The 24272-nt window shown below is 40.9% G+C and overlaps 1 protein-coding gene across 4 annotated transcripts in view; it reads left to right on the top strand.

Annotated features, from left to right (window-relative positions):
• LOC309653411 (centriole and centriolar satellite protein OFD1-like) overlaps positions 1–24272 on the top strand; it is a 62361-nt gene continuing 38089 nt past the window's right edge. The window contains exons 1-11 of one of the 4 annotated variants that reach the window (XM_082448023.1): positions 2–170; positions 476–574; positions 4802–5002; positions 7019–7087; positions 7175–7205; positions 14957–15064; positions 16930–17066; positions 17395–17568; positions 20021–20127; positions 21766–21885; positions 23572–23645. In XM_082448023.1, coding sequence (XP_082304149.1) covers positions 482–574; positions 4802–5002; positions 7019–7087; positions 7175–7205; positions 14957–15064; positions 16930–17066; positions 17395–17568; positions 20021–20127; positions 21766–21885; positions 23572–23645 — 1114 coding nt within the window. In that variant the 5' untranslated portion in view covers positions 2–170; positions 476–481. Of the gene's footprint in view, positions 171–257; positions 324–475; positions 575–4801; positions 5003–7018; positions 7088–7174; positions 7206–14956; positions 15065–16929; positions 17067–17394; positions 17569–20020; positions 20128–21765; positions 21886–23571; positions 23646–24272 lie in introns of those variants that run through there. The other 3 variants (XR_014259145.1, XR_014259144.1, XR_014259146.1) reach the window with 3 other exon arrangements.

Genomic DNA, 24272 nt, shown 5'->3' with positions numbered 1-24272 from the left:
AGACTTCGGGGAGGGGAGGGGAGGGGAGGGATCAGGTCTGAGCGGTTCCAACTCCGGCTAGTGCCGCGCCTTCTCTGGCCTTCTGTCTCCGGTCTCAGCCCTCCAGCCGCCCGTGAGAGTCCCGCGTGGGCCACAACCACGCCCACCTATCAGAACCGCGGAGAAAGGAAGTGCGTGTCTCTGCCTGAGTTCTTAGTTCGGAGTTCAGCTTGTTCCTCCCGTTTTTCTGGGACAGCGGCAGGGCTTCCCCTAGGCCTGGGCTCGCACCCCGGTCTCGGGCTCTAACTCTGGGCTCGGGAGGAAGCTGACACCTGATACCTCAGGTAGATACATCTGCCCCCTCCTCGGGGCGGGCGGAAGTGAAGCCTTTGTTTCCGTTAAACCGCCTTTGGCTTCCTTGGAGCCCACCGATCCGTCTTCAGAAATTCACGTCCCCTCTGCCCGCCAGGTAACCCGTAACCGTTTTCTCTTCTAGGCCACCATGCTCCCCACATCTGACGTGTTGAGTCAAGATGAACTGCGCAAAAAGCTGTACCAGACGTTTAAGGATCGGGGTATACTGGACTCACTGAAGGTATCACTTTTAGGCATAGCTGTTACATAAATTTTACAGGTGTAACCTGTAACAGGTAGTCCACATGTAAATACATCCATGTGTTGGGCTTTAAAAATAGCATGATACACAGATCGTATTGGTGAATTACACTGCTCTGTTCCTGTGTAACTCTTAAATCGTAAAACAAACACATTTTAGTAAGGTTAGGTTTGTTTTAAAAATTTGGTTTACAGGTACCTGAGTTAGTAAGTGGTTTTGTAATACTCATATTTGAATAGAGGATATTGTCACCATATAGAAAACATGAAGGGACTGCTTACTGTAGAAAAGTTGGGGGAATGAGAAATTTCTTCTTTAAAGTATATTGAAAGGTATAAATACTTGAGCAGCAAATATTTCTTAGTACACTTCATGTATGAATTAACAGCAAGGAGTAGGATAGCTCAAATGTGTTTTCATTACCATATACATTTCAAAAGACCATTTTACACTTAAAATGGGAAATTAAGGACAATTTGTTCTTGTCTCCATTGTTTTTGTAACTTAAAAATACTGTAGACTCGTGAAAAATACTTCAAACTCATCTGAAATATAGAAAAGCATACAAGAGAAGTCATCTCTAATACAAGTACTAATTGGCATAATGTTGTATGTATTTGTGTATCTTCTTTACTATTATATGGTGAGCATTTTCCTGTGTCCTTAAATGTGTCTTGAAATTCTCATTTTCATTGGCACCAGGCTCATCTTTGGATCTTTGGACATATGGGTAATTTATGCAGCATTCCCCTATTACTGAATATTTAGGTTATACCCAGGTTTACACATTCCTTCAGTGGCATCTCTCACTTTTTGCCTAGGATAGATGAAGTGGTATTAATGAATCAAAGGGCGTGAACATTTGTAAGGTTCTTGGTGTACACGTCTTGTTTTAGAAAGGTTGTAATACAACTGACCCTTGAACAACACGGGTTTGAACTGCTCAGGTCCACTTATATGTGGACTTTTTTCAATAAATACCTACTAGAATACTACACTGTCTGTGGTTGGTTGAATCTGCCGATGCAAAACGGGGGATGTGGAGGGGGCTCCTAACCCCTGGTGGTTCGAGGGTCAACTTCAGTTTGTATTCCACCAGCAGTTTGAGAATGCACGTCTCTCCAATAGTATGATCATGACATGTTTTAAACCAATCTAAGACTGAGAAACTCTATTATTTTAACATTCTTTCTTTTGTTTATCAGTGAGGTTGCGTACGTTTTCTGGCCATGTGTACGTTTTCCATGGATTGGTGGTTCATGTTCCCCTTGCCCGTTTTTTTCCCCTAGGGTGCTGGTGTTTTCTTATTGATACGAGTTCTTTTAATGGAAACTTAATCTTTTTTCCCATTTTTGTGGCAATACTATCTGTCTTCAATTTTAATTTGGCTCTAAAAATACTGAAGTTACATTTTTATGTGGTCAAGTCTCTTGTTTACTTTTTTTGTGCTGATTATTCTCAGTCATTTTCCACTGAGAATGAATATTCACTTTTCTTAAGTTTTTAAAAAGGCTCTTTTTTACGGTTCATTCCTTAACCCACTTGAAATTAGTTGTAGTATATCACGCATTAGTCCACTTTCTTAGGCGGAATGGTTCTTGCGTCTGGGCATGGTGTTTGTTCTCTTACTGTCCTCTGGGTTTGGTTCGGTAGGGTTTTACTTCATGTCTATAGTCCAGTTGATAATGACCTATCATTATCCATTTTGAGCTATCCTTGTTAGGCTTTGGTATCAGGATTATGCTAGCCTTGTTCACTTGACAGCTGTAGCCTATCCTAAGGAGAAATACTGTTTCTTGTTTGCAGCTGGCCATTCAGTTTGTTATTCTAGCGTGATCAATGGCAGGGGGGATTTTGGCAGGGCAGATTTTTACTTTCTCAGTCTGAGCTAATTTACTTTCTCAGTTTAATGACCTGAGTGAGTTCTAATTTTTACAATTCATTGAAGTTTTGAGTGACCTAGTTCACTTTGGGTGTTTGGAAAGAATTTGTATTTATGATTAAGTACAGAGTCATATGGGTGTCTGGTAAATGAAGTTTATGAAAAATCTTCTTTTTCCTTATTTTGAGTCTACTCTGTCAATTGCTGAGAGATGTGCTGAGGGTTCCGGGTCCCTAAGTCTTGTCTCCTACTTACCCTCCCCCCACAATAATTGGCCTTCTTTCTTTCTTTTTTTTCTTTCTTTTTTTTTTTTTGAGCAGAGAAAGGTTTATTGCAGGGCCAAGCAAGGATAACAGGTGGCTCATGCTCAAACCCGAACTCCCCTATGGTTTTTTGGGGAGAAGTTTTCATAGGCACAATTTGGGGTGAGGGCTCTGTCCTTACTTCTGTCTTAGGGACGTTTCAAGCTTTAATGCTGAATAGATTTCCCTCTTTGCACTGGCTGCTGGAAAGCCCCCAGCCAGTTTTTGGATTCCTTCCAGCAAGTGCTAGATGGCATGCTTTTTGGGTGTGTCAAGATGGAAATTCATCTGTAATGTCATTCCACTGTTTGCTACTCTTCCTTTTACCCTGCTTAAATCCCTCATTTAATTCTTAGCCATTTCAGTACTTGTTTGCAAGACACCCTAAATCCTTGTGTTAATTAAGCTGAATCTAAGTATATTTCTTCTTTACTATGTTACAAATTTAATTAAACCACTAAATTTTACTGGTGGAGGAGGCTTTAGTTTTCTCTTTTCAGTTACTTAACTGTATCAGATGAGGCAAAGCATATATATTCTGTTTAGTGTAAATGTGTTTTTTACTATAGGATTTTATTTTATTTTTATTTTTATTTTTGGATTTTCTAATCTTAGTTTTTTATACAGCAGGTTCTTATTAATCATCTATTTTATACATATCAGTGTATCCATGTCAATCCCAGTCTCCTAATTCATCCCACCACCACCCCACCCCCTGGCCAATTTCCCACCTTGGTGTCCATATGTTTTTTCTCTATATCTGTGTCTATTTCTGCCCTGCAAACCGGTTCATCTGTATCATTTTTCTAAGTTCCACATATATGCATTAATATACAGTATTTGTTTTTCTCTTTCTGACTTGCTTCACTCTGTATGACAGTCTCTAGATACATCACATCTCTACAAATGACCCAATTTCGTTCCTTTTTATGCCTGCGTAATATTCCATTGTATATATGTACCACATCTTCTTTATCCATTCATCTGTTGGTGGGCATTTAAGTTGCTTCCATGACCTGGCTATTGTAAATAGTGCTGCAATGAACATTGGGGTGCATGTGTCTTTTTTGAATTATGGTTTTCTCTGGGTATATGCCCAGTACTATAGGATTTTACATACACGTATAAGTTCTGTTCTATACTACTAATATAGAACATATATATAGAACTAATATATTCTCTTTAGCTAAAGGATAGAAGAAAGAGATGTAATGAGAACTTCATTTGTTTCTTGTTTGTATTCTATTAATAACAATTCTTTAGATGTTATTTACTGCTGAACCCCATGAATCTAGGCAGTGTACTCTTAAGTTCTGCCCAATTGTATGTTTCAGATTATGTGAAAAATAAATTAGAACAAATATCCAGCAGTCTGATTAGGGGATTTTTTAAAAACCAAAATGAATAATAACAGTGGTGTTATAACTTTGAGAAAATTAGCCACCTTGAGCCTAAATTTCCTCATTTATAAAATACGGGAAAATTATTATATTTCATAATGTCTAGAATTGTAAATAGTCCACGTGAAAGTGAATCTTAATAAGCCTTTTTTGGGTTTACTGATTTTTCTCTTGTGTATACTATTTCCGTTTTGGGAACCTAATTTTATTTTGATGAATATACTTGAATATATTTAACCCAGTATTATTTTCATATCCTCCAACAATTTGCAGAGAGGTGAGGAAGTAGCAAAGTTTTCTCCTGTATTTGGTACCCCAATGAAAAGTTGCTGAACTGGGCTCATAGGGAAGCGAAGTTAGTCTCACCATGTTCTGGCTCGCCACCAGCTCACTTGGAAGCTGGTGAAAGCAAGTTACTCTTTCTAGAACCCACTGGGCTGCTTGTCTCACAGGGTAATACACAGTGTCCAGGGGAAGGTTCCTAACTTGGGGCCATGGATTTAGAACCATTCTGGAAACAAAAGGAAGGATTCTAATTCATGTGACAAGTCTGTGTCCTGCCAGTGGAGAAAATGCTGCTGAAATTTTTTTTCCCTCTTGTTTCATTTTGTATTTGATCTAGACGCAACTCCGAAACCAGCTAATTCACGAGCTGATGCAGCCTGTGCTGAGTGGCGAAGTGCAGTCCCTCTCCCTCTCAGTGGAAGGGAGCTCCCTCTTAATACGCGCTTCCAACTCTCTAGTGGCAGATCACTTACAGAGATGCGGCTACGAATGTGCGCTTTCTGTCTTCTTTCCCGAAAGTGGTTTGGCAAAAGAAAAGGTAACACCTTTGCTTCTCTGTCTCTGAATTTTCTGTTCACAGCTTCTCCCTCAGGTAATAGCTAAGTGCTCCTTGGCTAGCTGGGTCCCTTTCTTGTTTATCTTTGAAATTACATCATGTGTTTGTTATAATGTGACAAAGGAGTATGAAATCTGACATTGTTACCAATTCCTTGGTATCTTGATTTGTCTTTATAAAATTGTGACGTTTTGGAGCTAGAAGTGATCTGACAATCCATGTGGTCTGAGGACGCAAAACTGCCATTTATGTTGAATGTCTGTTGTGAGGCTGGCACTGCTGGTCACTCTGCAGGTGGTACATGTATTACAGATGAGGATCCAGAGTCTGGAGAGGTGGGGTGATTTGCTCAAGGTCACATGACTGGTAAGTGGCAATGCAGGGCAGTAAATCTAGAGCTACAGTGTGCCGTCTTCAGTATGCTACAGTCTCTTCAGATATTTGTCGTCTTTGTGATGACATAAGAGAAGTGAGGGATAAGTAACTTTTGAAAACCTGTGGAGTTCTTAAATACTACAATACCTTTTACCACTTTCCTAATGATTGTCACTATCTTTCCACCAACCACTGAACATACTAGTCATGCTTGGTTATTTTAAAGGCAGATATGGCACACTTTCCCTATTTTCCTTAATAGACTTAATTTTTTAGAGCTGTTTAGCTTCACAGCGAAAATGAGCAGAAAGGGAGGTTGCCCTTCCGCTCCCTAACCCCACACGTGCAGGCCTCCCCGGCTATCAGCATTTGTATGTTTGGTGAACCTGCGTTGGCACATCATTATCACCTGAAGTCCATAGTTTACATTAGGGTTGACTCCTGGGGCTGTCCCTATGTTTTTACTCTTTATCTTGGCCATAATTGTCCACAAGTGTGGTATTCAGCTGTTTTAACAGAACAGCAGTGTTATTATTGGAAAAACTTAAAATTTAAATATGCTGTATTAATTCATTAACAATCAAATTTTACCAGCATTCGAAATTCTTTGACTTTCTTCTATCTGACTTTCTAATTACATTTCACAATTTTGCTTCTAGAATGAATAATGTGTCAATTATATGGTTATAGCAGTGATTATCTAGTTCACACACTTAAAGGTTTCTATACTCTAAAATACTGTGCAGAATATTCTTTAATGGAAAACTAATTGTACATTGTATCAATGTTCTGAGGGTAGACACAGCATGTATTTCTATAGTATGTATTGTTTACTAAGAATACTCAAACTCTGACCACATGTATATCTAAAATAGTTTTAAACATTTTGTAGTTGTAAAGATAGTACAAACTTAGTTTATTTACATTTTGAAGAAATAGTAATTTAAAAATGTCATTGCAATTGTAAGACCCTGGAATGCACTCATATATTCATTGGTGCCTCAGATGTTTGAGTGTTTCTTATCTGTAAAGCATTAACCATTTCTGTTATTTCAGTTAGGCACATCATTTTTGATGTGAATTATTTGGAGGTTAATTACGTGATCAAGAGAAAAATTTTATCCTTTTTTGACTGCAGTGTTTATTGTAACTTAATATAAGAAAGGTTACGGGGCTTCCCTGGTGGCACACTGGTTGAGAATCTGCCTGCCAATGCAGGGGACATGGGTTCGAGCCCTGGTGTGGGAAGATCCCACATGCCTCAGAGCGACTAGGCCCGTGAGCCACAGTTGCTGAACCTGCACGTCTGGAGCCTGTGCTCCGCAACAAGAGAGGCCGCGAAAGTGAGAGGCCCGCGCACCGCAATGAAGAGCGGCCCCCGCTCGCCGCAACCGGAGAAAGCCCTCGCATATAAACGAAGACCCAACACAGCCATACATACATACATACATACATACATACATAAATAAAATTTTTAAAAAAAGAAAGCTTATGTGTTACATTATTAGCATAGTTATAATCTTATTTAGTCTGAATCATGATTTTTAGTCTTAAATTGGGATGTTTCTGAATATATCACTTACACATTGATGTTAAAATCTGTGTACTTTTTTTTTTTTTAAGGTATTTACTATGCAGGATCTGTTACAACTCATTAAAATCAACCCTGAATCCAGTCTCTACAAATCACTGGTAGGATTGTTTCAGTTTTATAACCTACTTTGGTTTGTTAATAGTAACTGAATAGTTGAATAAAGGTAAAATATTTTCTTTTGACAGATTTCAGGATTTGATAAAGAAAACCAAAAAGGTAGGAGCCTTCATCTTTGTAGAGAATAGGAACATTTTTGTTATGTATTGTTTTGTATAAAAGTATGAAACTAATAATTTTCAGGTGGAAGAATTGAACCCTTTGACTTTTTTCCTTTCTGGTAATACCTTTTTAAATAGAACGATTCATCTGTTTTACAAATGTGGATCCTTTCCCCCAAGTTTTAACCTCTTAAAATCACTATTACTCAAAGGAGAAAACTGGAGACAGCATCAAGAGCCCTACAAACGGATTGAAAGCTGGTCTTTGTAGAGATACCCACTTTTTGGAACATTTCCAAAACAAAAACAAATAACGTTTAGGCCACTATCTTTGTATCCTAGATATGCCGTTAAGTACAATATATCGAGTATTGCATTAATATTGGCTTAAAGAATGAAATATCTGTTCAGTAATGTGCTTTTTTTTTATTGTTTATATAGGCCTGATAAATTACTTTAATTTTGGCCTTGATAATAACCTTCAAAGAGTCCATAACTACTCTGAGATAATAGAAAATGTATATATTGATCTCTGCCCCCAGTTCCTGGCACACAGCTCCCAAAATCCTTGTAATTTCCTAAGTGATAAGAACACAAGGAGCATATCTTGTTCTAGTATTGGTCTTTGACCTCCATTCTTGACACAGGTCTCCTGAAACCCTTGTAATTTCCTGGGTGATAGGAGTGTCTTGTGTTCGAATGAGCCAACACTACGTGGGTCCCTGGATGGCTCCTGGATGAGGCTGGTCACTGGAAAGACCAAGCCATGATTAGAAACTTGAGATTTTCAGCTTTGCTCCCCATTCTGTTGAAGGGAGGAGGACTGAAAATGAATAATCGATCATTTTTGTGAGTAATCGATCATGAATGTGTGATGAAGCCTCCATAAATCCCAAAAGTATGGGGTTCGGAGAGCTTCCAGGTTGGTGAACACATTGAGGTGCTAGGAGATTGGCACACCTGGAGAGGGCATAGAAGCTCCGGGCTCCTTCCCACATGTACCTCACCCTGTGTATCTCTTCTGTTTAGCTGTTCAACTGTATCCTTTATCATATCCCTTTTTTTAATATGTAAATTTATTTATTTATTTTTGGCTGTGTTGGGTCTTCGCTGCCGTGTGCGGACTTTCTCTAGTTGCGGTGAGTGGGGCCTACTCTTCGTTGCGGTGCGCAGGCTTCTCGTTGTGGTGGCTTCTCATTGCGGACCATGGGCTCTAGGCACGTGGGCTTCAGGTTGCGGCACGCGGGCTCAGTAGTTGCCACTCATAGGCTCTAGAGCGCAGGCTCAGTAGTTGTGGCACACGGGCTTAGTTGCTCCGCAGCATGTGGGATCTTCCCGGACCAGGGCTGGAACCCGTGTCCCCTGCATTGGCAGGCGGATTCTCAACCACTGCGCCACCAGGGAAGCCCCCTATCATATCCTTTAATAAACTGGTAAACGTAAGAAAGTGTTTCCCTGAGTTTTGTGAGCTGTTCTGGTACGTTAATGAAGCCCACGGAGGAGGTTGTGGGAACCCCTGTGTATAGCCAATTGCTCAGAAGCACAGGTGCCAGCCTGGGCATGTGACTGGCACCTGAAGGATGTATAGGTATGGTGGCAGGGGGTGGTCAGTGTGGGACTGAGGCCCTTAACCCACGGGGTCGGATGCTGCCTCCAGGTGGACAGTGTCAGAATTGAGTTCAAGTGTGGGCCACCCATCTGGTGTCGCGGAGAACGGCTTGATGTGAGGGAAAAGCCCCACACACTGGGTCACCGGGAGAGTCGGGAGTAAGTGTTGTGAAGTGTTCTGTGTAAAAGTCAAGGGGCCCACAGGGAGGGGAGAGATGGGAGGAAAGAGGTGGGTTTTTCCCTACACAGAAGGAGGGAGGCTGAGGTTTTTTCCCTTTACAACTGCTGTGGGTGACAGGCCACAGGCTGGACTTGATGATGGACTTGGTAGTATGAACATAAGCTGGTAACTTGCCTGTAACGCATAGTTGTTATTTAGATCTTTTCCAAAAAATCCGTAACATCATGTAGTGGCCTTTTTGTGTTAGTGTGCTCCTTGATTTTGTCTGTTGCCGGCATTGCTACCTTCCCTGCTGGGACATTAATTCAGGCCTTGCCATTTGGCGAACACTTGAGTACCTACTTTCTGCCAGTCATTATTCTGTGACTTAACTGCCTGCTCTCCCGGGAGTAATGTTAGCAGAGGATAAGTACATTGGATCAAAAGACATTCTGTTTCTATTTTACTGTATTATTGAAGTATAGTTGATCTACAATGTTGTTAATTTCTGCTGTACAGCTAAGTGATTCCATTATACATACATGTACATTCTTTTTCATATTCTTTTCCATTATGGTTTATCACAGGATATTGGATATAGTTCCCTGTGCTCTATAGTAGGACCTTGTTGTTTATCCATCCTATGTATAATATTTGGATCACAAGACATTCTAGGTCACCTGCAAAGTAGGTCATCCTTACTGAAGTTGAGGATGGTAGGTGATCCTAGGTTGTAGATTCTGTGGCCGTGCTGTTTAGTGTAACTCTGTGATGGGAATGTCTGTATGTGTGTTGGCCGATACGGTAGCCACTAGCCACATGGGGCTGTTGAGCATTTGAAATGTGGCTAGTGTGACTGAGGAACTGAGATTTTAATTTAAGTAGCTACACGTGACTAGTGGCCGTCACGTTGGACAGCACAGTTCTAAGTAAGTAGCTGCTGTCTGTAGTGTAACTATTTCAGAAAGGAATTTAGGGCTTGAAGGGATATTAAGAAATAATCCATTTATTTATAGGTATTTATACTATTAAATATAGCTTTTCACCTTTAAGCACTCTTTAAATCTTTCTACTTCAGAAAGACATCTGGCTAACATCTCTTACCAGCTTTACCCAGCATCCTAGTAAAATTTCTGAAACTCAAAAACTGAGTTGCAGACATGTCATGCATCCTAATGACATAATTCGGATAGAATTCTTGGCTAACAGTAAAGCAGCTACTGTTAAAATGAAATGATTTAAAAATTGGTGGCTCCCCATTAAGAGATTGAGACCATCAGAAAACATGTAAGAAGATGTTTTGTGCCTAACTGTTGTGTATTCCCTGACAGAGATCTTTGGTCTTATCTTACTGTGCCTGTACTTTGAGGGTGCTGATCTGTTGAATGGTTACAGTACTTTTCCCCTAGATTCCACTCACACATCCTTCCCACCCCTCATTTTTCCTTTCAAAGATAATGATACCCAGAAAATAGCTGGCCAGAGAATTTGGACACTGGCTCTTTTCTTTCTGGATGTTAAAATCATTGCCTGTGATTGACAAAAGAATACATAGGTAGATAGATAGATAGATAGATCAGTGGGACAGAATAGAGAGCCCAGAAATAGGTCTATACAAACATAGTCAACTAGCTTTTAACACAGGCAATTCAATGGAGGAAATACAGTCTTTTCAGCAAGTGGTGCTGGAACAGTTGGACATTCATATGCACAAATATGAACCTGGACACAGACCTTACACAAAAATTAACTGAAAACGAATCATACATCTAAATGTAAAACACAAAAATATAAAACTTCTGGAAGAAAACATAGAAAATCTTTGTGACCTGCTGTTTGGCGATGAAATATAATGCCAAAAGCATGATACATGAAAGAAAATATAGATCAGTTAGACTTTATTAAAATTTATAAACGTCTATTCTATGTAAGAGTGAAAAGGCAAATTACAGACTGGGAGAGGGTATTGGCGAAAGACATCCAGTAAAGGACTTGCATCAAAAATACACAAAGAACTCTGAAAACTCAACACTAAAGAGACAAGTCAGTTAAAAAATGGGCAAAGGATCTGAACAGATAGCTCTCCAAAGAAGATATACAGTTGGCAAATAAGCATATGAAAAGATGCTGCACGTTATTTGTTAGAGACATGCAAATTAAAACAAAAATGAGGGAACATGGCCAAAATCCAGAACACCTTCAGCACTAAATGCTGGTAAGGATGTGGAGCAATAGGAACTGTCACTCATTGCTAGTGGGAATACTAAATGCCACCTGGGGAGATAGTTTGGTGGTGGTTTTTTTTTTTAAATTATTTATTTTTGGCTGCATTGGGTCTTTGTTGCTGTGTGCGGGCCCTCTCTAGTTGTGGCGAGCAGGGGCCACTCTTCGTTGCGGCGCACTGGCTTCTCATTGTGGTGGCTTCTCTTGTTGTGGAGTACAGGCTCTAGGCGTGCAGGCTTCAGCAGTTGCGGCACGCAGGCTCAGTAGTTGTGGCTCTCGGGCTTAGTTGCTCTGCGGCATGTGGGATCCTCCCAGACCAGGGCTCGAACCTATTTTCCCCTGCATTGGCGGGCGGATTCTTAACCACTGCGCCACCAGGGAAGCGCAGTTTGGTGGTTTCTTACACAACTAAACATAGTCTTACTCTACAATCCAACAGTCATTGTTTTAGTTATTTACCCAAGTGACTTGAAAACTTATGTCCACACAGACACCTGCACGTGAATGTTTGTAGCAACTTTATTCATAATTGCCAGAAATTGGGAACAACCAAGATGTTATTTGGTAGCTGAATGGATAAACAAGCTGTGGTACTTCCAGACAGGGAAATACTATTCAGCTAAGAGGAATGAGCTACGAAGCCATGCAAAGAGATAAATGAATCACAAATGTGTATTGTTAATGTAAGAAGCCTGTCTGAAAAGGCTACGTGCTATATGATTCCATTTATGTGACATTCTGGAAAAGGCAAAGCTATAGTGATAGTAAACACATCAGTGGTTGCTAGGGATTTGGAGGGAAGGGGTAGGAGGTTGAAGAGGTGAAGCACAGGATTTTTTTTAGGTTAGTGAAAGTATTCTTACAATACCTGTAATGGTATGATATAGACATTTGCCTAAAACCTGTAGAACTGTACAAAGAACAAGCCTTCATGTATGCAAATTTAGGAGGTCAGGTGATCTCAGGATGGAATGCGGACTGACAAAACAATCTAACTGTAGTAACCTCACTGCAGGGGGTGGGGAAAAATATGCTGAGCTATATGACGTTGGAAAGAATGACGACTAAGACGAAAGGCAGAAGGAACTGTACATAGGCTGTGTATTCAAGGTGAGAGTTATTTCTCATGGGAGTGCTGGCTAACAGTTCTGAAACCGTGATACACGTATGCTGGAATTGAACAATTAAGTAAGTGGGTAGAAGATGGCGGGAGCCAGGTGTTCACTGCTGGAGTGGGAATTTACAGGTCAACAAGGGGAGGAGGCTAGGAAGATGCATATGGTAATGGCTCAGTTGGAGACACTAGTGTGAACTCACATGTAGCTTAATATAAATACAGGTGATACAGAGAGATATTTATAGGTATGTTTGTGTACACAGGTTAGTGTACATTCGTATTTCCTTGCTGTCTAGGCTGAGGGGCTGGAAGCAGTGACACCCCAGTTGCAGTGAGCACACCTCGAGCCCAGTTGGCAGTACTAAGATTCGGTTTCTAATGCCATTCCATGATAATAGGAGCCAGGGCTCCTTGGAGCAGCGGTTGATTCCAGGAGTGGAGCAGAGACTGTACAAGATGAGCCTGGAGCCCCTTTCAGTGCAGCACCTAAGGAAGTGCTTAAGACAAAAACCCACGATGAAAGCGCTCCCAGAGGCCAAAGCTGGAACAATTGGAGCAACAAAATAAAAGAGCGGGTTTTATCAGTGAGTTGTAGAATTACACATGAATTATAATTACCAAGGTATAAAACAGGAGTCCATACTTATATAAATAAATGACTGGATAAAGGTGGAGACTAGATGTATCCTTCTTGGGTGGGAGTGTGGAGGGGAGAGAGGGGAAGTGGAACTAGTTAGGGGCCTGCGGAAAGCACTGCAGAACTGGAAAAAGGCACCAGCGTTAGAAATGCTGAGGTGGAAGAGCACACCGCCAAAGATGACCTCCTGCAGGATCTTGAAGATTTCTGCCAAACACTGACCTTTGTCCATAGAGGGAGCCAAGATCTGGCCTCAGCACGGCAGCACGAAGGGATGAGGTGAGAACAGGCTGATAGGAAAGGGTCAGAAGAAGAGGGTGGATGGGACAGAAGAGTTGCAAGGCAATGAGTATGAAAGAACAGAGTTTATATCTGCAGTAGGGGAAGTAAAAGAGAGTATATTGTATGATATCACTTATATGTGGAATCTAAAATATGACACAAATGAACCTATGTATGAAACAGACTCACAGACATAGGGAACAGACTTGTGGTTACCACGGGGGAGAGGGGATGGGAGAGGGATGGAGTGGGAGGCTGGGGTGAGCAGATGTGAGCTATTATATATGGAGTGGATAAACAACAAGGCCCTACTGTACAGCACAGGGAACTATATTCAGTATCCTATGATAAACCACAAAGGAAAAGAAAATTTTAAAAAGTGTATATATGTATAACTGAATCACTTTGCTGTACAGCAGGAATTAACACATTGTCAATCAACTATACTTCGATTTAAGAAAACAGTATATTGTAATGTCTTCAGTAGAAAAGAAAAATAAGCCCTTAACTTGGCTGATGCGGAAGTCCATTCATCTGTTCCAAGAAAGTGAAAACTTCTAAAATTTATACTCATGACTTAAAAAAAAAAAAAAAGTTTCAGCGAATTTCCTGGCGGTCCAGTGGTTAGGACTTTGTGCTTCCACTCCCAGGGGCCTGGGTTTGATCCCTGGTCGGGGAACTAAGATCTCACAAGCTGCACGGCGTGGTCAAAAAGAAAAAAATTTTTTGAATTATTCAGAAGGGTATGAAGTGAAAGAAGAGTAGGAATTTCTTTTCATATTCTCTAATTTCACTTTCTGCTGATAACTAGAACGAAGAGTGTCTTGGTTATCCTACCAGAATTTAGTTCATAGGTGTCAAAGTCTATATGTAATTAAAACATATACTCATACATGGGATCATATCATAGATACTGTTGTGCAATTTGCTTTCTTTATCCACCAATATATCTTTCTCTAGCCGTGTACTTGGACTAGTTATTTTTTAGAATGTATTTAATTAATCCCCTGTTGATGGAGATTTTATTGTTTCATCGCTTGGTTTTTGCTATTAGTAGCATGCAGCGTGCGGTGCTACACGCTTTTGGGAAAGTATAGCTGTGTAAATTCAGAGAGGTGGAATGACTAGGTGAAAGGGCACTTGCATTTTGAGTATCCATAAACATGGACAAATTTCCCTCCCAAGTGAAAGAGCACGCCTGCTTCCCCGCTCCCTTGCTGACACTTAGAGTGCTAAGATTAAAACTTTGGTAATACGCTTATCGGGAAAATACAGTCTTTCTGTCGTAGTATTAATTTGCATTTATTTATAATTTTGTTCATGTTTATTCAACATTGAAAATTTTTTTCTGTGAACTTTGTCCATGTCTTGCCCTATTTTTCCATTTTCTTACTGATTTGTAAAAACTCTTTTATGTTTATGAAAATTAGTCCTCTGTCTCTGTATTATGCCAAATAGTTGTTTCCAGTGTATCCTTTGTCTTTTGACTTTGCTATTTCATGCCACATATAAGTTCTTAATTTGCATGTTTGATGAATATTTCTCCTTATTGCTTGTAGGTTTCTGTATCATGCTTGGAAACACCTTTCCTCAAATTACTCTTAAAAGATACATGATGTAAAAACCATAATGTTATAAAACCAAGATTGCATAAACAGTGATTGAGCAACAGTTGAATGAAAGAAAGTTGTGAAATGAAACTATACACGTTGTGTCTTTTAGGTTTTCTCATGCAGTTTCTGAAAGAATTGGCAGAATATCATCAGGCTAAAGAGAGTTGCAGTATGGGAACTCAGACAAGTGCAACATTTCCTGTCAAAGACTCCCTTGGTAATTATGGTCTTCCATAATTTCACTTCTTCCGTTTTCTCTTTTGAATGAAGGATATGACCTGATGTACCGTATTATGCATTTGTTGCTTGACTGGGAGGGATGCAGGCTGCTGGCGGCAGGGGCGCCCATTTTTTCTGGGATCAGTGCTGGGAGGGACCAGGAACTGCTCTCCAGGGCTGCTCCTCCCTTCATGACCACCAAGGCTACGCTTTCCAAATTTCGTGGGGATCCAAAGGCCCACTTCCTTGTCTGTTGGGTTGAACCCCTCTTGACTGGGAGGTTCTTTCCTGTGTCTCACCTAACTTTATAGCCACTAAACTGAGAAGATCTTAGATAATTTGCATTTCAGAGAACTAGAGAAGTCAGTGGGCCATCCTTTCATTTTATAAGTTGAGAAAACTGAGGTCACCAGAGGAAGAGCAACTTGGCAATGCCAAGTCTGGGTCAGAACTGATATGAGTCCAAGTTTTCTGGTCCGTGATCCAGAGCTTTTCTGCTGTGCAGGCTTTCTGTAATACCATCCTACCCTTGAGTTGTGTGCTCAGGAGAGAAGGGAAACAGCTGGCTAATAGGATATGGTTAATCGATTTCTTGGCCCTTCCTTATTCTTAAACTGCACTAGTGCCTTTAACTTGTAAAAAGATAAGTTCATAACCTGTAAAGACCATATTGTATGACTACGCCTTTCATTTATTCAGGTGTAGGTTTTATTCCATTAGAAACATAGAACATGCTTATTCTACAACAGTTCTGTTCAATAGTATGAGCCACATGTGTAATAAAAATTTTCTAGTAGCCAAAGTAGAAAAGGTAAGAAGAAATAGGTGCAATTTGTTTTGGTAGTATATTTTATATAACTTAGTATGTCTAAGGTATTATTCCAACCTGAATCAATATGAAAAATATTAATGAGATATTTTACGTTTATTTTTTTGTACTCAGTCCTTGATATCTGGTGTGTCTTTTACACTTAGAGTACATCTCATTTTGGACTGGTCACATTCCAAGTACTCAGAATGGCCAGATTTGGCTAGCACCCTGCATTGGACAGTCCAGAGCATTTGGAAAATCCAGAAAAGGAGATGGAAAGTCATATCTAAAGTTTTGCTGACCAGAGACATACCTGCCAATATTTTAATCTGCTTCTGCCAGCCTTTTCTTCCTATGCCTGGTTTTTGGTGGTATTGGTGTTACACATGATTGAGATTGTACGCGAGGGCCAGGTTTGCAGTGTGCAATGTGGTTGGTTTCAAATCCACAGTTGGTTTGAGGGCTGCAGGTCTGCTGGAAAGAGTGCCAGAATGTGAGGCAATCATAGACCTGGCTTTAGCCCCACTGATGCCAGTATAGAGTTGCTTAGCCGTCTGAACATCACTTCAACTGTATGGGTGTCTGTTTCCTCTTCTGTGGAGAGGAGGAGTTGAGACACATGATCTTTGATTCATCTTAAGGTCAGTGGTTGAAAGTGAGTCAGCTTTAACCAAAGTCCAATGAAGAGCTCTCTCCCATGGCATTTAGACACTGGAAAGAGATGCCAGTGTTTTCTGACTTGAACTGTACTTTTTGTTTTCTTTTCCCCTGACATTTTATGATGAGGATTCTCAAACATTCAGGAAAGTTGGCACAGTTTTACAGCACACACGTGTACACCTCACGTCTGCCATGAAATTTGCGTTACGCTTGCTTGACCACTTACCTGTCTGTCCATTAAGCTCTCTCACATTTCTGATGCGTTACCAAGTAAATTGCAGACATTCTTGCACTTTCCCTTAAGTGCACTCTTTGTGTTTGAACAGAGCTCTGGCCTCTTGCTCACCTGCCCACGTTTCTCTAACCTCCTTTCCTGTGTTGTTTTTTGATAGCTGAGAAGCTTCAGCTTATTGATGATGAGTTTGCAGGTGCTTACCCTCAGCATCCAAAGTTAGAATCTTTAGAAATCAAGTTAAACGAATATAAGAGAGAAATTGAACAGCAGCTACGGGCAGAAATGAGTCAAAAGGTAAGAATTATCTTGTTATTACCAAGAGTGATGTTTTTGCTTGTCTTTTAATGTCTTCATCTTAGGTATGTGGGGAAGTAACTAGAATCTTTACTAATGAATGTGATACTATACTGCTGTGCATGTTATTTCTCTTTCCAGATGATGTCATTTCTTTATGACTTTTGAATGCACCCTATAAGTACAGTGAATGAGACAAAACATAAAGACAAATTAAGACTAAATATATTTAGGCAGCATTAATGTTAAAACCGACAGTGAAGAGAGAATGTTACTGTTTCTTTAGTGTAGTTATTGGCATTTACAGTTATTTGTCATCAATTGGCAGCTGAAGTATTTGAAAGATACTGAAATAGCAAAAATTAAAACAGAAGAGAAAAGAAAGTGTGAGAAGGAATTAGCCGAGTTGCGGAACGAATTTGAGAGAGCTTGTCAAGCAAAATCTGAAGCCCTGATTTCTCGGGAAAAGATGACCCTTAAGAGAATTCAAAAGCACCAGGAGGTAATATTCTAAAATCATTTACCGGGTGGCTGTTTCCGGGCCGTTTCCCAAGTAGGGACTGGGGTCAAGAGCGCACGTAGAAGCATGGGGCTTGGAAAGGATGTGCAGACAGCCTTCCTCTGAGATGGCTGGAGGGAATGGAGCGGGGACGGGACCGTCCGTGCTGGGAGTGGGAGAAACTCGTACCAAAGGAGCGGCAGATTTGAGGCTTCGGGAGCAGCCGGGGGAGAGGATCCGAGGTGTGGAAGGGCCGCTTGCAGGAAAGGAAGAGCAGCCCTGGGAAGCAGACGGGGCTGCCTGAGCTATGTTGAGGGCCCAGCCGAGGTGGGCAGCCTGGAATGGCAGTAGACCAAATCCAGTGCTTACAGGCGATGGCTCTGGCGCAGCTCTCGGGACGATGTGTAGTGTCGGTGAGGGCGGAAGGATAGAGGTGCTCGGGGAGAGGAGCTTGAGAGCGCCGAATTTCTTTGCTTTTGGAAAGGCAGCCCAATTCGTGGAAGACATTGGGGTTGGGTGGGGTGGGGAAGGCAGCCCAGGAGGAGGCTAATATAGGGCAGCAGGGAGGGTGACGTGGCCGTCTGGAAGACATCGAGAAGCAGGTCTGGGGATTCCTGTGGGTGGAAGAAGAAGGATGGGCCAGGAGGACAGAGTTGCAGGTGGAGGTTTCAGATCAAGACTGGAAACAAAGCGCAGCATGCTGCCATGGGGGCAGAGGTGAGGTCCCCGGAGTGCAGGCGTCCAGGGCTGCCAGGGTCATCCATGTGGCCGTTTGATCTTGTCCCACAGGAAGGTGGCTGGACGGGAGGTGGAGAGGTCGCCAAGTGGCGGGAGGGCGTGTCGGGAGGGATTGTTGGATCCATTGCTTTGGGAAAAAGAGGTTCCTTTGCCAAGGGCATGTCTTATACCAGGCTGGATCTGAGACCTTGTTTCCTATGGACAGCGGGAGCGTCTATCAGAAAGTTCTGTTAAAAGTAGAAGACTTCCTCCCAGCGTCCACCCTTGCTTAGAGCTTCTCAATAAGACCCAGTTATTTCATGGTAATTGTACCCCCCTACAAGTGTTATATAGCAGTTCTGGGAATTGGGCTCGCTTAGCTATAAAATAAATGTTGGAGGCACAGGTGTTTGAGAAGCTTGGATTATGTTTATGCTAACAGCATCATCTTCAAGATAGGTGACTGACTAATTCAGAAAGAGGAAGACAAATAGCATATGATATCACTTATATGAGGAATCTAAAATATGGCACAAATGAACCTATCTATGAAACAGAAACAAAATCAGGGACATAGAGCATAGATTGGTGGTCCCCGAGGGGGATGGAGTGGGAGTTTGGGATTAGAAGGTGCAAACTATTACATACAGGATGGATAAACAACAAGGTCCTACTCTAGAGCACAGGGAACTGTATTCATTATCCCTGTGATAAACCATAATGGAAAAGAATATGAAAAAGAATATGTATTTGTATAACTGAGTCACTTTGCTGTACAGCAGAAATTAACACAGCATTGTAAATCAACTATACATCAATAAAATTTAAAGATAGATGACTGACTAGATGAGATCAACCAGTTAACAGACTTGAGCCCTCGTTTAGTCACCTGATTCTCTGAAGGCACTAACGAAGGTAGCCATCCTTGTGAAGAGCACCGTGCCTTGATTCCACTACCTGGAATGCCCCTCCCCTTCTCTGCCTGATGCAGCCATCCAGTCCTTCAAAATCCAGCCGGAGTGTCACACGTCCTCGTGACGCCTTTCCTGACCCCCACTGATGGAGTCCTTTGGGCTTTGTTCGTGCTGTCGAGTCTTGATGTACTTTGGTTGTGAAATCATCACACTGTAGTGTGACTGTTGATTTGTCTCTCTCTCCCTGACTAAACTGTGAGTTTTTTAAAGGTGGGGACCGTCCTATATCTGTCCATCGTTGTGTATCCAACTCCCAGTGTGCCCTTGGACATGTGACAGGTGTTCAGGAAACCCTTGCTCAGGGAGCACATACATGGAAGTGTGGCCATTCATTTGGGACATCAGGCGAGCTTGCTGACTGAGCCAGAATGACCTCTGAATTGAAACTTTGAGACAGCGATGGAACTATGGGGATTCTTTTAAGTTTTATTGCCGAATGCACATTTTGTTTCATTTTTTTCTTGCTGAAGAACTTAGTGAAATTTTGTAAGTGTCTGAGAAATGTTAATTAAGTAATAAAATAACGAGACAAGGGATGTTAGGAATATAGGGTAATGTGGCTTAACAGTCCTTGGGGGAGGAGGGAGTAAATTTTTGTGGAAAAAAAGGCAAAACATATACATCGCATTGGAACCTCTTGACAGTGAAATTGTTCCTCTAAGTGTTTGTACTTTGCTTTCTGGAATTCAGGAAGCAGGGTATTAGTTCAAATCTCTTTTGTTTTCTTTACCTTGCTTGCTAAAAATTAATACTTTCCTCTACAGAATGAAACAAAAGAAATTTATACTCAAAGGCAGCTTCTGCTAAAAGATATAGATGTTCTGAGAGGCAGAGAAGCTGAGCTGAATCAAAGAATTGAAGCTTTTGAATTGTAAGTAATGTGTATTCATTTTGGACATTCAGAATGAATGAGATGAAGAAGAACTACTAAAAATGTCTACATAGTCTAATATTAGCTGCAAAATAGAGTTCTTGGTTGTGAAGGTGATAGCACCTAGCTTCAAAAGGCACAGGTTAAGAGAAACTGGGATGATGGTTTCACTTTTGAAATATTAGACACTGGGATGAAAGCAGAAGGAGACACCGTCGTCAGGCTTCAGTGAGACGGGACAAATGATTTGCAGAAGCGAATAATGCTTTAACAGATCATACGTTTCGCATTTATGTTCAACCATTCAGATATCAGTTTCATGTGCATGTAGTAACTGAATTCCAGAGAGCCAGACCTGCCACACTGACGTGCTCTGCTGGCAAAAAAGGGAAACACGGTGGCTCTGAGTTGACTTGTACTGGGTGAAAGTATTTCTTGTGATATGTGTGTGTTGCTTTTCCTAAGTGCTCACCAGCGTTTCGTTCTTCACTTCTTACCTGGGATTCATAGCAAGCTCAGCAGTTTTATAGTTTATGGAATAAGCCTTCTTTCCCATTTGGTATGTGCCATTAATTGGCACTCACAGATACTCCAGGAACCTTCTTTCATTAAAGGATTTGTCTTCATCTTCACTGATGTTGTTTTCTCATTTATATAGGCTCGGTTCGTTTGATTTCTTCTGTGTTTTGCTTCTGTCTGCCAACCTTACTCTCTTTTTGGCAATACCAAAGAGGTAAATTGATCATAAGAGAGAAAAGGAACACAGTTTGGGTATAGATGGTTCATGATTATGTAATCACTCATTTACCGCCTCTTCCCCTCTTCCTCCTCCTCCCTTCTAAGCATAGTATATAAGCTAAATAAACGTACTGGTTTACTGCTCCTTTGTGTACAGATGAACCAGCAGAGGGAGCTAAGACACAGAGCTTTTATCCTTTGCTTGGGATAGTCTGGGTTCCCTAGCACTTCTCATTATGGTTTGATCTAAGTCCCTGTGAACCCAGTTACCTGGCTCTGGAATTGATTTTGTGCTTGATTTAAGGTCTCACCAGGTAGACCATGCCTTTTTCGGTGTTGGGACTTTGATTGATCCATCGATCTTTTGCTCTCTTTTCAGTACTTACTTTTCCGTATTGAATGAGTAGACTGTGAAATGCCAGAACGAATCCTGTCTTTAATAGCTATGGGCTAGTCAATTAAATCTCAGTTAGAAACAATATTATAAAAGAAACAAGCACTTAAGTGCACTAGCTGATGTTTGGTTTGTAGCTTTGTAACTAAAAACATCATTCTTTCACCCCTGAATTGATTATGGCTACTTAGCATTTATGACCTTTTTTTTTTTTTAAGTGTGAAGCATCTCCTGTGAGAAACCACTTTGGTTTTGGCACTTTCCCACTCCCACCAGCCAGGTGCCACCGTAGAGTTCCGTTTGCTAGTTCAGATCCATCATCACTAGGTCAGCCCATAAAAGAGGTGGGAGGCCTCTGGCTCTTTGCATCTACTCCCCACAGCGTGACAGTCACGTAACAGTTTGAGTCTGTGGAGCTAAAAACACACGGTATCTTCTCCGCCTAAATTCTTCACTTCAAGTATTATAGTTTTCTGATTTGCCGTATCTGTTTTTGCTAATTTCAGGGCCCAGAGGCTACAAGAAGAAGAAAACAAAAGCATGACTGACGGGCTTAGGAGGCGGGAGCTGAATATAAAGAGTATTGAGGAGGCCTGTGACCTAAAGCTCAAGAACGAACTCCTAAAGTAATTGTTTGGCGTTTTTAACAAAAAAGTATCATGTTTGAATTAAGTTGATGGAAACACAGCAACACTAATGAAGTAGATAAGACTAATATTTTATGACAAAATCCAGTATTTAAAAAAAATATGTGTTTTCATTGACCAGTCAAGCCTTTCCCATGAGTATTTGAGTTAAGATGGTTTTAAAAACATACAGTACAGAGAATAGCATCCTCTGTTCACTCTTGTCTCTCCTCTAGTATTTTTTTTTTTTTTCCTCTAGTATTTATTGAGGGCCTGTGATTTGCTTGAATTTCTTAGGGCACCTTGTAACTTGCTGAAAAGCTATAAAATGGGAATTATAGTCGCTTTTGTCTCTTCCTCTACCCCACTCATACTGCCATTAAGATATGGATGTCGAATGATTTATGAATTATTCTGCTTATTGGTTAAAGTATTTGTCGATCTGTATTCCTTCAAGATTCTGCAAAGCTGGAATCAAAAGAAAGAAACTAGAATTAACTATATAAAGCAAAAAATGATACAGGAAAAGGAAAATACGGACAACTGTGATACTATGGCTTTCCTCTAGTCTGGGTTTTGCTGTGTTCTGGTGAATAGTATCTTAGTGCAGAGCCATTAAACCCATATACGGTAACTTTTCCCTCCAGTGCTCAGTGTAACGTCTGGCACAAAGTAAGTGTTCAGTTAATTGTTTATTGAGTCAATGAATTCATAGCAGTGAGATGGCTCAACTCAGCAGCTCTGGGTATTTCTTAATCATCGGCCTCTCTTTACTGCTTTGTCCATAATTTGGCATTGATAGTCCATTACGTGTAGTACCTTCAAAGGGTTTTTGAGGTTATTCTTTAAAATAATTCTAATAAAAAATATAGCAGTTTTCCGTGTATCAGTTTTGACATGATACAGACTTCATCCACATATTTTATGTCCGCTCCTATAATACAGCAGTAAGCTCTGAAGAATCTGTAGTTGTTAAACTTCTAGGAATAAATGAATAAAAGTGTGTATGTTAGCTTGACATAGCCATGGAGTCGGGAACTGTTAGGTATTGATGTCTTTGTCTGGCCGTGGGTGTCCTCATTATGACTTTGGCAATTGTTGGGGTTTGGAGGATATTCACCACAGGAGTGCTTCTTTCCTTTCTCTCATCTCTGAACCAGAAAGTCAGCTGGTAATAGCTCGTGTAGATAGTAAAATTCCATGAAAACGTGCCTTTTGGTATCGCCAATCCGTATATAATTCTGTTGGCAGTGGCTCTCAGTACTGTGCTCAGTTCCTGAGGGGAAAAGTTCTTATCCTGCTTGGGGGTGGGGAGGCAGGATAGGTGGATTGGAAGTGACTGACTTGTTATCCTTTGGGATTTAGAGTCTGTTGGGTACAATGTAGAAGTAACTAAATTTACTTTCTTTTGTCAGTGGACACCAGCTGAGAAACAGTGCCATCTGTAACCTCGATAACATGACCCTTCATTTTGTGCTTGAGTTTACAGGATTGCAGCAGGATTTTACTGGACCTTTTATAGCCAGGTTTCGGATCCCTGGCCTTACTACTGAATGACCTTGAAGTTCATGCGTTGTCCTGTTCAGTGCCCTTCGGTGCCCTGGTGCCATAGATAAGCTCAGGCACTGAGAGCAGTCTGTCTAGGGAGGTGACCAGGAACTCATTTTCCATCCTTCTGATTCTCAGGTATCAACTTGAACTGAAGGAGGACTGCGTCGCTAGAACTAATAGATTCATCGAAGATAAGAGGAAGAATAAAGGTGACCCTTGGGGGGGAAAAAGGCTATACTTCTCAGTTTTGATGCAGGTTATCAGCTTCCTAAGTTGGGTCTGTTCTGTAATCCAAAAAATATGTACCTTCCACTTCATTGTTACTATAAACTGACACATTTTTGTCCTTTTAATTTTACAAAATGAAAAAAATAATCACCGTCTTTCACTATGTTTTTACAAACCTTCATGTTTAACCTTTTGTATATTCACAAAGATCAGTAATTCATCAGTAGAATTTTATTCAACTTTATTTCCATATATTTTGATGAATAAATCTGTGATGGCAAGAAGGCGGCAGCAACTTATTGCCATCAGTTAATATTACTCTAAGCCACGAGATATTTCATTTTTTACTTTGGGGCTGCTCCTTTGCAACTATCTTGCTGAGACTAATACCTCTTGAGGAATTAGTACTGTCCTGTAGTCAGGATGTGATTTTTCTGATGATATATCTGTAGAGACTTGTGTTAGATGAAGTGAAAATGACAAAATAATAACTACAAATAGCTACAGTCTTACAGAGCAGTCTTTGTCTTTAAGGAAGGAAGTTCAGAGCCGTCGGCATGAGGGCCCCGCGCTCTGTGCAGGTGGTGTAATAACTCTGGTGACTTGTG

This window comes from Balaenoptera physalus, assembly GCF_965194825.1.
Source record: "Balaenoptera physalus genome assembly, chromosome: Y".
Lineage (NCBI taxonomy): Eukaryota > Metazoa > Chordata > Mammalia > Artiodactyla > Balaenopteridae > Balaenoptera > Balaenoptera physalus.
The sequence above is the reverse complement of the archived record's forward strand: the minus strand, read 5'-3'. Positions and strand labels throughout refer to the sequence as shown.